A 12,780-nucleotide genomic window follows, 5' to 3' on the forward strand; every position below is an offset into this window, starting at 1 on the left:
GGGGGGAGGGGGAGGGCCCGGTGTCCGCCCACGCGTGTCCCCTCCCCCCCGCCACCTCCCCCAACGTGTCACTGTCGCCTCCCGGTGCTGTCCCCGGTGCTGAAGTCAGCCCCGCCCCCTCCCCTCCCGCGTCACCTCCCACGCCCGTGTCCCGCTGTCCCCAAGCCCGTGTCACCCCCCTCCGCGTGCCGGTGTCACCCCTCGGTGTCACCCCCTCCCCCGGTGTCGCGGTGTCCCCCGCTCCGTGTCACCTCCTTTCACGTCCCGCTGTCCCCAGCCGTGTCCCCGTGTGTCCCCCCCCCGCCGGTGTCATGGCAACGAGCGGGTGACAGCCCAGGTGGCACCGCCACACCCCCCCACCCCGAGGGGTGACACCTGGGGGGACACCTTTGGGGACATCCCCTGGTGGCACTTTGGGGACAAGGCGCTCACCTGGCTGAGGGGGCGGGGCTTCCTCAGTGGGTCCCGCCCCCAAGAATTGACTCAGAACGCCCAAATCCGGATCCCAAAATTCCCTTTTTTTTTGGGAAAACTCCCAGGAACTTTTGGCCTTTTCTTCCCCAAATCCTACAGCTCCCAAAACCCCGAGATCCCCCCAAAATCTCTGAGACCCCACAAAACTTTGGGACCCCCCCCCCAAAAAAAATCCTAGGATCCCCCAAAAAATCCTGATCCCCCTTTTCTGGGGGGATTGGGGGGGATTCCTGCTCCAGACAGGTTCCCAAAGGGGGGAATCCCCCAAATCCATCCTGGGGACCCCAAATCCATCCCAGGGACCACCCCCCAGGATTTTGGGGTTCAAGGTGTGGGGGGTCCCGGGGATCTCACAGGAATTCCACAGCCCCCCAAAAACTCTGAGATTCCCCCCAAAAATTCCACTGAACCTCTTTTTCCACAGGGTCCCAAAGGGGGGAATGGCCCCAAATCCACCCCAGGGACCCCAAGTCAACCCCAGGGACCCCAAGTCAACCCTGGGGACCCCAAATCCACCCCAGGGACACCCCCCTGGACCAGAGTGGGGTTCAGGGGGATTTGGGGGGGCTCAGGACAAGCCAAAATTCCTGAGCTGCTGCTCTGGGAATTGGGCAATGTCCGGGAGTTCCACAGAGGTGAGGGGATCCCAAAGAGGGGGGGAACGGCCCCAAATCCTTCCAGGGGACCCCAAATCCTTCCAGGGGACCCCAAATTCCCTGGGGGGGGCCCCAAGTCCCTGGTGGGGGGGTCAGAGGAGCCGCTCCCTGCTGCTCTCCAGCTGCTGCTGCTGCTGCTGCTGCCAGTGCCGGAAGCGTTTGGTTTTGGGGTGCAGGAACTGCACCACGTCCATGGGCACCCGCACCGTGTCCAAACCGTTCACCTGGGGACCCCAAAAACACCTCAGTCACACCAAAAACACCCCAAAAACCACCCCAAAACCACCTGAGCCACCCCAAAAACACCCCCAGGGCACCCCGGCCATGGGCACTTGTACCGTGTCCAAACTGTTCACCTGGGGACCCCAAAACCACCTCAGCCACCTCAAAAATACCCCTAAAACCCCAGGGCCACCCCCAAAACACCTGAGCCACCCCAAAATCACCTCAAAATCACCCCAAAAACACGCCTGGGGCGCCACGGCCATGGGCGCTTGAAACGTGTGCAAACTTCACCTGGGGAGCCCAAAACACCTGAGCCACCCCAAAAACACCCCAAAACCACCTGAGCCACCCCAAAAACACCTGAGACACCCCAAAAACACCCCAAAAACACCTGAGCCACCCCAAAATCACCTCAAAATCACCCCAAAAACACCCCTGGGGTGCCACGGCCATGGGTGCTTGAAACGTGTGCAAACTTCACCTGGGGAGCCCAAAAACACCTGAGCCACCCCAAAAACACCTGAGCCACCCCAAAAACACCCCAAAAAACACCTGAGCCACCCCAAAAACACCCCAAAAACACCTGAGCCACCCCAAAAACACCCCGAAAACATCTGAGCCACCCCAAAAACACCCCAAAAACACCTGAACCACCCCAAAAACACCCCAAAAACACCTGAGCCACCCCAAAAGCACCTGAGCCACCCCAAAAACACCCCTGGGGCGCCATGGCCATGGGCACTTGAAACGTGTGCAAACTTCACCTGGGGAGCCCAAAAACACCTGAGCCACCCCAAAAACACCTCAAAAACACCTGAGCCACCCCAAAAACACCCCAAAAACACCTGAGCCACCCCAAAAACACCCCTGGGGCACCACGGCCATGGGCACCCACACTGTGTCCATCCCGTTCACCTGGGGACCCCAAAATCCCCAGGGCACCCCAAAACCCAGCAGGACACCCCAAAATCCCCAGGGCACCCCAAAACCCAGCAGGACACCCCAAAATCCCCTGGGATACCCCAAAACCCAGCAGGACACCCCAAAATCCACTGGGATACCCCAAAATCCAGCAGGACACCCCAAAATCCACTGGGATACCCCCAGTGTTCCCAGCTGGAAGTTCCCAGCTGGAAGGAGAAGGGGGAAGGGGGAGAGGGAAATGGGGGAAATCAGCTGGAAAAGGGGAAGGGAATAAGGAGGAAATGAGAGGGGGAAAGGGAGTGGAAGTGAGAGGGAAATTGGGAATGGGAATAGGGGGAAATGGGGAGGAAATGAGGGGGGAAGGGGAGAGGGAAATGGGGAGGAAGTGAGGGGAAATGGGGAGAAAATGGAAGGGAAATTGGGGGAAATGGGGAGGAAATGAGGGGAAAGTGGGAGGGGGAAATGGGGAGAAAGTGGAAGGGAAATTGGGAGTGGGGATTGGGGAAAATGGGGGGGAAATGAGGGGGGGAATGGGAAAAAGTGGAAGAGAAATTGGGAAAAAATGGGGAGGAAATGGGGGGAAAGTGGGAGGGGGAAATGGGGAGAAAGTGGAAGGGAAATTGGGAGTGGGGATTGGGGGAAATGGGGGGGAAATGAGGGGGGAATGGGAGAGGGAAATGGGGAGGAAGTGAGGGGAAATGGGGAGAAAATGGAAGGGAAATTGGGGGAAATGGGGAGGAAATGAGGGGAAAGTGGGAGGGGGAAATGGGGTGGAAGTGAAAGGGAAATTGGGAATGAGAATAGGGGAAAATGGGGAGGAAATGAGGGGGGAATGGGAAAAAGTGGAAGAGAAATTGGGAAAAATGGATAGGAAATGAGGGGAAAGTGGGAGGGGGAAATGGGGAGAAAGTGGAAGGGAAATTGGGAGTGGGGATTGGGGGAAATGGGGAGGAAATGAGGGGGGAATGGGAGAGGGAAATGGGGAGGAAGTGAGGGGAAATGGGGAGAAAATGGAAGGGAAATTGGGGGAAATGGGGAGGAAATGAGGGGAAAGTGGGAGGGGGAAATGGGGAGAAAGTGGAAGGGAAATTGGGAGTGGGGACTGGGGGAAATGGGGAGGAAATGAGGGGGGAATGGGAAAAAGTGGAAGAGAAATTGGGAAAAAATGGGGAGGAAATGGGGAGAAAGTGGAAGGGAAATTGGGAATGGGAATTGGGGAAAATGGGGAGGAAATGAGGGGGGAATGGGAGAGGGAAATGGGGAGGAAGTGAGGGGAAATGGGGAGAAAATGGAAGGGAAATTGGGAGTGGGGATTGGGGAAAATGGGGAGGAAATGAGGGGGGAATGGGAAAAAGTGGAAGAGAAATTGGGAAAAATGGGGAGGAAATGAGGGGAAAGTGGAAGGGAAATTGGGAAAAAATGGGGAAGAAATGAGGGGAAAGTGGGAGGGGGACATGGGGAGAAAGTGGAAGGGAAATGGGATGGAAATGAGGGGGGAATGGGAAAAAGTGGAAGAGAAATTGGGAAAAATGGGGAGGAAATGAGGGGAAAGTGGGAGAAAGTGGGAGGGAAAATGGGGGAAATGGGGAGGAAATGAGAGGGAAGTGGGAGGGAAATGAGGTGCAAGGGGTGCCCCCTGTCCTTGTGTCCCCTCTGTCCCCTCACCGTGACGTCACACCAGAAGTGTCCCCAGCGTGTGATGGGCTCTGGTGGCAGCCGCAGGGCGTGGGGGGGCACGAACACCCCGAGCTGGCACGGGAACAGAACGGGCACGGCCCCAAATCCTGGGCTCCCACCCCAAATCCTGGGCTCCCACCCCAAATCCTGGGCTCCCACCCCAAATCCTGGGCTCCCACCCCAAATCCTGGGCTCCCACCTCAAATCCCGGGCTCCCACCCCAAATCCCAGCAGCAGGGGCAGGCACAGCCCCCAGACCCATCCCAGCCCCCCAGACCCATCCCAGCCCCCCAGACCCATCCCAGCCCCCCCAGATCCTTTAGGAACCCCAAATCCTGGGATTTGACCCCAAAACCTGGGAAGAGGCAGGGCAGAGCTCCCCAAATCCTTTGGGAATGACCCCAAATCCTGGGGATGATCCCAAATGCTGGGAATGACCCCAAATCCTAAAAGCAGGGCTGGGAGAGCCCCCCCAAAGCCTTTGGAATACCCAAAGCCTTTGGGAATGACCTCAATTCTTGGGAATGGCCCCAAATTCAGGGAATGGCCCCAAATCCAGGGAATGGCTCCACATTGCAGGAACAGCCCCAAAATCAGGGAGTGACCCCAAATCCTGGGAGTAATCCCACAACCAAGAAATGGCTCCAAAACCCAGGAACATCCCCAAATCCCAGAAATGGCTCCAAATCCCAAAAATGGCCCCAAATCCCAGGAACACCCCAAAACCCAGAAATGGCCCCAAATCCAAGAAATGGCCCCAAAATATGGGAATGATCCCAAAACCCAGAAATGGCCCCAAATCCAAGAAATGGCCCCAAAATATGGGAATGATCCCAAAACCCAGAAATGGCCCCAAATCCAAGAAATGGCCCCAAAATATGGGAATGATCCCAAACCCAGAAATGGCCCCAAATCCAAGAAATGGCCCCAAAATATGGGAATGATCCCAAAACCCAGAAATGGCCCCAAATCCAAGAAATGGCCCCAAAATATGGGAATGATCCCAAAACCCAGAAATGGCCCCAAATCCAAGAAATGGCCCCAAAATATGGGAATGATCCCAAAACCCAGAAATGGCCCCAAATCCAAGAAATGGCCCCAAAATATGGGAATGATCCCAAAACCCAGAAATGGCCCCAAAACCAAGGACCCACCCCAAATCCCAGGGCTGGCCTGAATCCCCCAAATCCTTCGGGAACGACCCCAAACTCTGGGATTTGACCCTGGGAATCCCAAAATTCCCACAAATCCCCAAAACCCCACAAATCCTGCTCACGTTCTTGAGGAAGTGACGGGCCACGATGTCAGGGGTGAGCTCCCAGCTCACGTTGTTCTTCATCCCCACCTGGAGCCGGCAGCGCCTCAGGAACTCCAGGGTCTGGGAAAAGGGGATCCAGGAATGGGGGGAATTCCCAGGATTTTGGGGTTTTTGGGATGGGGGACCTCGCTCACCTTCTGCCCGCTCTGGGTTTGGGGCTCCTCCAGCTTCCCCTGCTGAGCCAGCTGGGGGGAAATGGGAAAATGGGAATTAGGGGGGAAAAATGGGATTGAGGAGGGAAAATGGGGGAAAATTGGGATTGAGAAGGGGAAACGGGGGGAAAAACTGGGATTGAGAAGGGGAAATGGGAGAAAAATGGGATTGAGGAGGGGAAATGGGAGGAAAATGGGATTGAGAAGAGGAAATGGGAGAAAAATGGGATTGAGAAGGGAAAACGGAGGGAAAATGGGATTGAGGAGGGAAAACGGAGGGAAAATGGGATTTAGGAGGGAAAATGGGGAAAAATTGGGATTGAGAAGGGGAAATGGGGGGAAAAACTGGGATTGAGAAGGGGAAATGGGAGAAAAATGGGATTGAGGAGGGAAAACAGAGGGAAAATGGGATTTAGGAGGGAAAATGGGGAAAAATTGGGATTGAGAAGGGGAAACGGGGGGGAAAATTGGGATTGAGAAGGGGAAATGGGAGAAAAATGGGATTGAGGAGGAGAAATGGGAGTAAAAACAGGATTGAGGAGGAGAAATGGGGAAGAAATTTGGATTTAGGAAAGAAAATGGAGAAAAAACTGGGATTGAGAAGGAAAAAATGAGATTGAGGAGGGTAAATGAGGGAAAATTGGATTGAGAAGGGAAAATGGGGGAAAAACTGGGATTTAGGAGGGGAAATGGGGGAAAAAATGGGATTTAAGAGGAAAAATGGGGGGAAAACTGGGTTTGAGGGGGAGAAATGTGGGAAATTGGATTTAGAAGGGAAAATGGAGAAAAATGGGATTGAGGAGGGGAAATGGGGGAAAACTGGGATTTAGGAGGCAAGAAAAGGATAATGGGATTTAGGGGGAAAAAATTTGGGGGAAAATGGGATTTAGAAGGGAAAATCAGGAAAAAATGGGATTGAGAGAGAAAATGGGGGAAAATGGGATTTAGGAGGAAAGAGAGGAAAAATGGGATTGAGGAAGGAAAATGGGGGAAAAATGGGAGGGGAAAAAAGGGATTTAGGAGGGGAAAAAGGGAAAAACAGGATTGAGGGGAGAAAATGGGAGGAAATTTGGATTGAGAAGGAAAAATGGGATTTATAAAGATAAATGGGAAAAATAAGGATTGAGGAAAAGAAATGGAGAAAAACAGATTGAGGAAAAGTGGGGATTGAGGAGGATAAAAGGGAAAAGCCCAGGGGTGGAGGAGGATACTGAGGAAGGATAATGGAGGAAGGAATTGTGCCTGGCAAGGCCAGGAGGGCTCTCCCCTCATCCCAAACCCAAATTTTTTATGGATCAAAGCTCACCCTGGGGTTGCATTCCTAAGGAGACCAGCACCTCTCATCCCAAAAAGAACCCCCAAAATGCATGTGGGCTGATCCCAAAGAGCCTCCAAACCCCAATTCCTGCTTTTCCCAGGGTTTTCCCAGGTTTGGGAGAGGCTGAGGAGCTGCTTGACCTCCTTCTCCTGCTGGAAGAGGCGCAGGTTCTCCGGGGATGGGTACACGGCCAGGCCCTGGGGAAGGAGTTTGTTCCTGCCCAGGCTCTTCCTCACGCTCACCACGTCCCCACGGCTGCCCAGGTCTGCCAGGAAAATTGGGAAAAGTCACCTGGGAATGCTGGGGAATCCCAGCTGCCACGGCAGCCTGGGGGTCCAGCCTAAAGGGGGTTAAATTCCGGGAGTTTGATATCAAATTCCATGGAATTCAAGAGAAACTCCATGGAATTGTTGGGTTTGGGGGGTCAAAACTCAGCTGGGGAATCCCAGCTCCCGTGGCAAGGTCTGGATTCCATCCCAAGGGAGTAAAATTCCATGGATTTAATAGGAATTCCATGGAATTCAACTGAAATTCCATGGATTTAACAAGAATTCCATGGAACTGTTGGGTTTGGGGAGGTCAAAAATCCCATTCCTAGGAAGGGCTGAACACATGGGGATCCCTGGGAAGGGCTGGGAATGGGGGGACCCCAGAAATGGCTGGGAATGGGGAGATTCCCAGGAAGGGCACATGGAATTCCCAGAGCCCAAGGGAATGAGGCACCCCCAGACCCCAGGGAATGAGGAATTCCCAGGGAATGAGGAATTCCCAGACCCCCAGGGAATGAGGCACTCCCAAGGAATGAGGCACTCCCAGACCCCCAGGGAACAGGATCCCAAGGAATGAGGAATTCCCAGGGAATGAGGCACCCCCAGAGCCCAGGAACGAGGTACCCCAAGGTAATGAGGCACTCCCAGACTCCAGGGAATGAAGAATTTCCAGACCCCAGGGAACAAGGAATTTCCAGGGAATGAGACAGCCCCAGACCCCAGGGAACAGGATCCCAAGGAATGAGGAATTCCCAGGGAATGAGGCACCCCTAGACCCCAGGGAATGAAGAATTTCCAGACCCCAGGGAACAAGGAATTTCCAGGGAATGAGGAATTCCCAGACTCCAGGGAAGGGGATCCCAGGGAATGAGCAATTCCCAGACTGCAGGGAATGAGGAACCCCCAGATCCCAGGGAATGGGATCCCAGAGAATGAGGCACCCCCAGAGCTTGGGAACGAGGCACCTCAAGGGAATGAGGCACCCCAGACATCAGGGAACAGGATCCCAGGGAATGAGGCACCCCCAGACCCAGGGAAGGAGGCACCCCAAGGGAATGAGGCACCCCCAGAGCCTGGGAATAAGGCACCCCAAAGGAATGAGGCACCCCGAGGGAAGGAGGCACCCCGAGGAATGAGGCACCCCGAGGAATGAGGCACCCCAAGGGAATGAGGCACCCCGAGGAATGAGGCACCCCAAGGGAATGAGGCACCCCAAGGGAATGAGGCACCCCGAGGAATGAGGCACCCCGAGGAATGAGGCACCCCGAGGGAAGGAGGCACCCCAAGGGATGAGGCAACCCGAGGGATGAGGCACCCCAGGAATGAGGCACCCCAGGAATGAGGCACCCCAAGGAAGGAGGCACCCCAAAGGAAGGAGGCACCCCGAGGGAAGGAGGCACCCCAAGGGAATGAGGCACCCCGAGGAATGAGGCACCCCGAGGAATGAGGCACCCCAAGGAATGAGGCACCCCAGGAATGAGGCACCCCAAGGGAATGAGGCACCCCAAGGAATGAGGCACCCCAAGGAATGAGGCACCCCAAGGAAGGAGGCACCCCAAGGGAATGAGGCACCCCAAGGAATGAGGCACCCCAAAGGGAATGAGGCACCCCGAGGAATGAGGCACCCCAAGGAATGAGGCACCCCAAGGAATGAGGCACCCCAAGGAAGGAGGCACCCCAAGGAAGGAGGCACCCCAAGGGAATGAGGCACCCCAAGGAATGAGGCACCCCAAGGAATGAGGCACCCCAGGAATGAGGCACCCCGAGGAATGAGGCACCCCAAGGGAAGGAGGCACCCCAAGGAAGGAGGCACCCCAAGGAATGAGGCACCCCGAGGAATGAGGCACCCCAAGGGAATGAGGCACCCCAAGGAAGGAGGCACCCCAAGGGAAGGAGGCACCCCGAGGGAATGAGGCACCCCAAGGACGGAGGCACCCCAAAGGGAATGAGGCACCCCGAGGAATGAGGCACCCCGAGGGAAGGAGGCACCCCAAGGAATGAGGCACCCCAAGGAATGAGGCACCCCAAGGGAAGGAATCACCCCAAGGAATGAGGCACCCCGAGGGATGAGGCACCCCAAGGAAGGAGGCACCCCAAGGAATGAGGCCCCCCAAGGGAATGAGGCACCCCAAGGAAGGAGGCACCCCAAGGAAGGAGGCACCCCAGGAATGAGGCACCCCAAGGAAGGAGGCACCCCAAGGAATGAGGCACCCCAAGGAAGGAGGCACCCCAAGGGAATGAGGCACCCCAAGGAAGGAGGCACCCCAAGGAATGAGGCCCCCCAAGGGAATGAGGCACCCCAAGGAAGGAGGCACCCCAAGGAAGGAGGCACCCCAGGAATGAGGCACCCCACGGGAAGGAGGCACCCCAGGAATGAGGCACCCCACGGGAAGGAGGCACCCCAAGGGAATGAGGCACCCCACGGGAAGGAGACACCCCAAGGAAGGAGGCACCCCAAGGAAGGAGGCACCCCAAGGAATGAGGCACCCCAAGGAAGGAGGCACCCCAAGGAAGGAGGCACCCCAAGGAATGAGGCACCCCAAGGAATGAGGCACCCCGAGGGAATGAGGCACCCCGAGGGAAGGAGGCACCCCAAGGAATGAGGCACCCCAAGGAAGGAGGCACCCCAAGGGAAGGAGGCACCCCGAGGAATGAGGCACCCCAAGGAAGGAGGCCCCCCGAGGGAAGGAGGCACCCAAAGAAATGAGGCACCCCAAGGAATGAGGCACCCCAAGGAACGAGGCACCCCAAGGAATGAGGCACCCCGAGGGAAGAGGCACCCCACGGGAAGGAGGCACCCCAAGGAAGGAGGCACCCCACGGGAAGGAGGCACCCCAAGGAATGAGGCACCCCAAGGAATGAGGCACCCCAGGAATGAGGCACCCCAAGGAAGGAGGCACCCTGAGGGATGAGGCACCCCAAGGGAATGAGGCACCCCGAGGGAATGAGGCACCCCGAGGGAAGGAGGCACCCCGAGCAATGAGGCACCCCAAGGGAATGAGGCACCCCAAGGAATGAGGCACCCCGAGGGAAGGAGTCACCCCAGGAATGAGGCACCCCGAGGAATGAAGCACCCCAAGGGAACGAGGCACCCCAAGGGAAGGAGGCACCCCAAGGGAATGAGGCACCCCAAGGGAATGAGGCACCCCAAGGGAATGAGGCACCCCAAGGAATGAGGCACCCCAAGGAATGAGGCACCCCCTGCTCACCCTGCACGGCGCGGCTCAGCAGCAGCTCCATGTCTCCCCGGGGCAGGTGCTTCCCGTCCCGCAGCAGCCGGTACACGCGGTGCCGCCGCGGGTGCAGCCGGGGCGCCGCCCCCGCCCGGCCCAGCGGCACCGGCCACACGCGCTCCACCACCACCGAGCCCTGCGGGGATGGAACCTTCTAGAGTGTGCCCGTGGGGCTGGGGCACCGAGCCCTGCAGGGGATGGAACCTTCCAGAATGTGCCCGTGGGGCTGGGGCACTGAGCCCTGCGGGGATGGAACCTTCCAGAATGTGCCCGTGGGGACAGGGCACTGAGCCCTGCGGGGGGATGGAACCTTCTAGAATGTGCCCTTGGAGCTGGGGCACTGAGCCCTGCAGGGGGATGGAACCTTCTAGAGTGTGCCCATAAGAACAGGGCACCGAGCAGTGCAGGGGGATGGAACCTTCTAGAGTGTGCCCGTGGGGCTGGGGACTGAGCCCAGCAGGGGGATGGAACCTTCCAGAGTGTGCCTGTGGGAACAGGGCACTGAGCCCTGCGGGGATGGAACCTTCCAGAATGTGCCCATAGGAACTGGGCACTGAGCCCTGCGGGGATGGAACCTTCCAGAATGTGCCCGTGGGAACAGGGCACCGAGTCCTACGGGGGATGGAACCTTCTAGAGTTTGCCTGTGGGAACAGGGCACTGAGCCCTGCAGGGGGATGGAACCTTCTAGAATGTGCCCATGGGGCTGGGGCACTGAGCCCTGCGGGGATGGAACCTTCCAGAATGTGCCCGTGGGGCTGGGGCACTGAGCCCTGCGGGGATGGAACCTTCTAGAATGTGCCCGTGGGGCTGGGACACTGAGCCCTGCGGGGATGGAACCTTCCAGAATGTGCCCGTGGGGCTGGGGCACTGAGCCCTGCGGGGATGGAACCTTCTAGAATGTGCCCTTGGAGCTGGGGCACCGAGCACTGCAGGGGATGGAACCTTCTAGAGTGTGCCCGTGGGGCTGGGGCACTGAGCCCTGCAGGGGGATGGAACCCTCTAGAATGTGCCTGTGGGAACAGGGCACTGAGCCCTGCAGGGGGATGGAACCTTCTAGAGTGTGCCTGTGGGGCTGGGGCAGCAAGCCCTGTGGGGTTCTGGAATGTTCTGAAGGGTTCTGATGGGGACAGGGCTTGGGCACCAAGCTCTGCCAGCTTCTGGAATGTTCTAAAGGGTTCTGATGGGAACAGGGCTCAAGATGGGGAATTGAGCCCTGCAGGGTTTTGGAAGGTTCCAGAGGGGTCCCATGGGAAGAGGGTTTAGGATGGGGATGGGGCACCAAGCCCTGCTGGGTCCAGAACATTCCCATAACAACGGGGGTTACAGGGTCTCTGAAGGCTGAGGGGGCTTATGGGGTGTAGGGTCTATAGGGGCTAGGGAATATATAGAGTTTATAGGGGCTGTGGGGCCTATAGGGTTCCATAAGGGGGTTATGCAGTCTATAGGACCTATACAGTTGTATAATGGGCCTATGGGGTCTATAGGGTTCCATAATAGAGTTATGGGGTCTATAGGGTTCCATAACGGGGTTATGGGGTCTATAGGGTTCCATAATGGAGTTATGGGGTCTATAGGGGTTATGGGGTCTATAGGGTTCCATAACGGGGTTATGGGGTCTATAGGGTTCCATAATAGAGTTATGGGGTCTATAGGGTTCCATAACGGGGTTATGGGGTCTATAGGGTTCCATAATAGAGTTATGGGGTCTATAGGGTTCCATAACGGGGTTATGGGGTCTATAGGGTTCCATAACGGGATTATGGGGTCTATAGGGTTCCAAAATGGGGTTATGGGGTCTATAGGGGTTATGGGGTCTATAGGGTTCCATAACGGGGTTATGGGGTCTATAGGGTTCCAAAATGGGGTTATGGGGTCTATAGGGGTTATGGGGTCTATAGGGTTCCAAAATGGGGTTATGGGGTCTATAGGGGTTATGGGGTCTATAGGGTTCCAAAATGGGGTTATGGGGTCTATAGGGGTTATGGGGTCTATAGGGTTCCATAACGGGGTTATGGGGTCTATAGGGTTCCATAACGGGGTTATGGGGTCTATAGGGTTCCATAACGGGGTTATGGGGTCTATAGGGTTCCAAAATGGGGTTATGGGGTCTATAAGGGTTATAGGGCCTATAGGGTTCCATAATAGGGTTATGGGGCCGGCTCAGAGCCCGTCCCGCCGCGCCCGGTACCGACCTCAAGCCCACTCCCGGCCCCCGCATCCCCGGGGCTGCTCCGCTCTGGGTCAAAGCACGTCCCCCTCCCCCGGTACCGACCCGCAGGCGCCCTCCGCCATTCCCGGTGCCCCCACCCTCACCGGGCCATGGCTCAGGCTCAGGGCCCGTTCCCCCGCCACTCCCGGTGCCCCCTCCCCCTCACCGAGCCATGGCTCAGGCTCAGGGCCCGGCTCAGCACCCGTCCCGCCGCCCCCGGGACCAACATGGCGGCCCCGCTCCCTCACGGCGCCGAGGACCCCGCGCTGCCCGCACTGCGCCTGCGCAGAGCCCGGCGGGGCTGCCCGCGGCGCGCCTGCGCGG

General features: G+C 57.3%; 1 protein-coding gene across 2 annotated transcripts; it reads right to left on the bottom strand.

Annotated features, from left to right (window-relative positions):
• Positions 1-497: 497 nt before the first annotated feature.
• Positions 498-12,739, bottom strand: MRPL9 (mitochondrial ribosomal protein L9). Of its 2 annotated transcripts, XM_059871174.1 has the most exons (7): positions 12,623-12,739; positions 10,223-10,382; positions 6,885-7,009; positions 5,409-5,459; positions 5,233-5,334; positions 3,945-4,028; positions 498-1,354 (listed from the first exon to the last, which is right to left on the bottom strand). In XM_059871174.1, the coding sequence occupies exons 1-7, from the start codon at positions 12,683-12,685 to the stop codon at positions 1,223-1,225; spliced, it is 717 nt and encodes a 238-aa protein (XP_059727157.1). In that variant the 5' UTR covers positions 12,686-12,739; the 3' UTR covers positions 498-1,222. The 2 variants fall into 2 exon arrangements, with proteins under 2 accessions (XP_059727157.1, XP_059727158.1); XM_059871175.1 differs by lacking the exon at positions 3,945-4,028.
• Positions 12,740-12,780: the final 41 nt, after the last annotated feature.

Source organism: Haemorhous mexicanus, chromosome 31 (assembly GCF_027477595.1).
Source record: "Haemorhous mexicanus isolate bHaeMex1 chromosome 31, bHaeMex1.pri, whole genome shotgun sequence".
Taxonomy (NCBI): Eukaryota; Metazoa; Chordata; class Aves; order Passeriformes; family Fringillidae; genus Haemorhous; species Haemorhous mexicanus.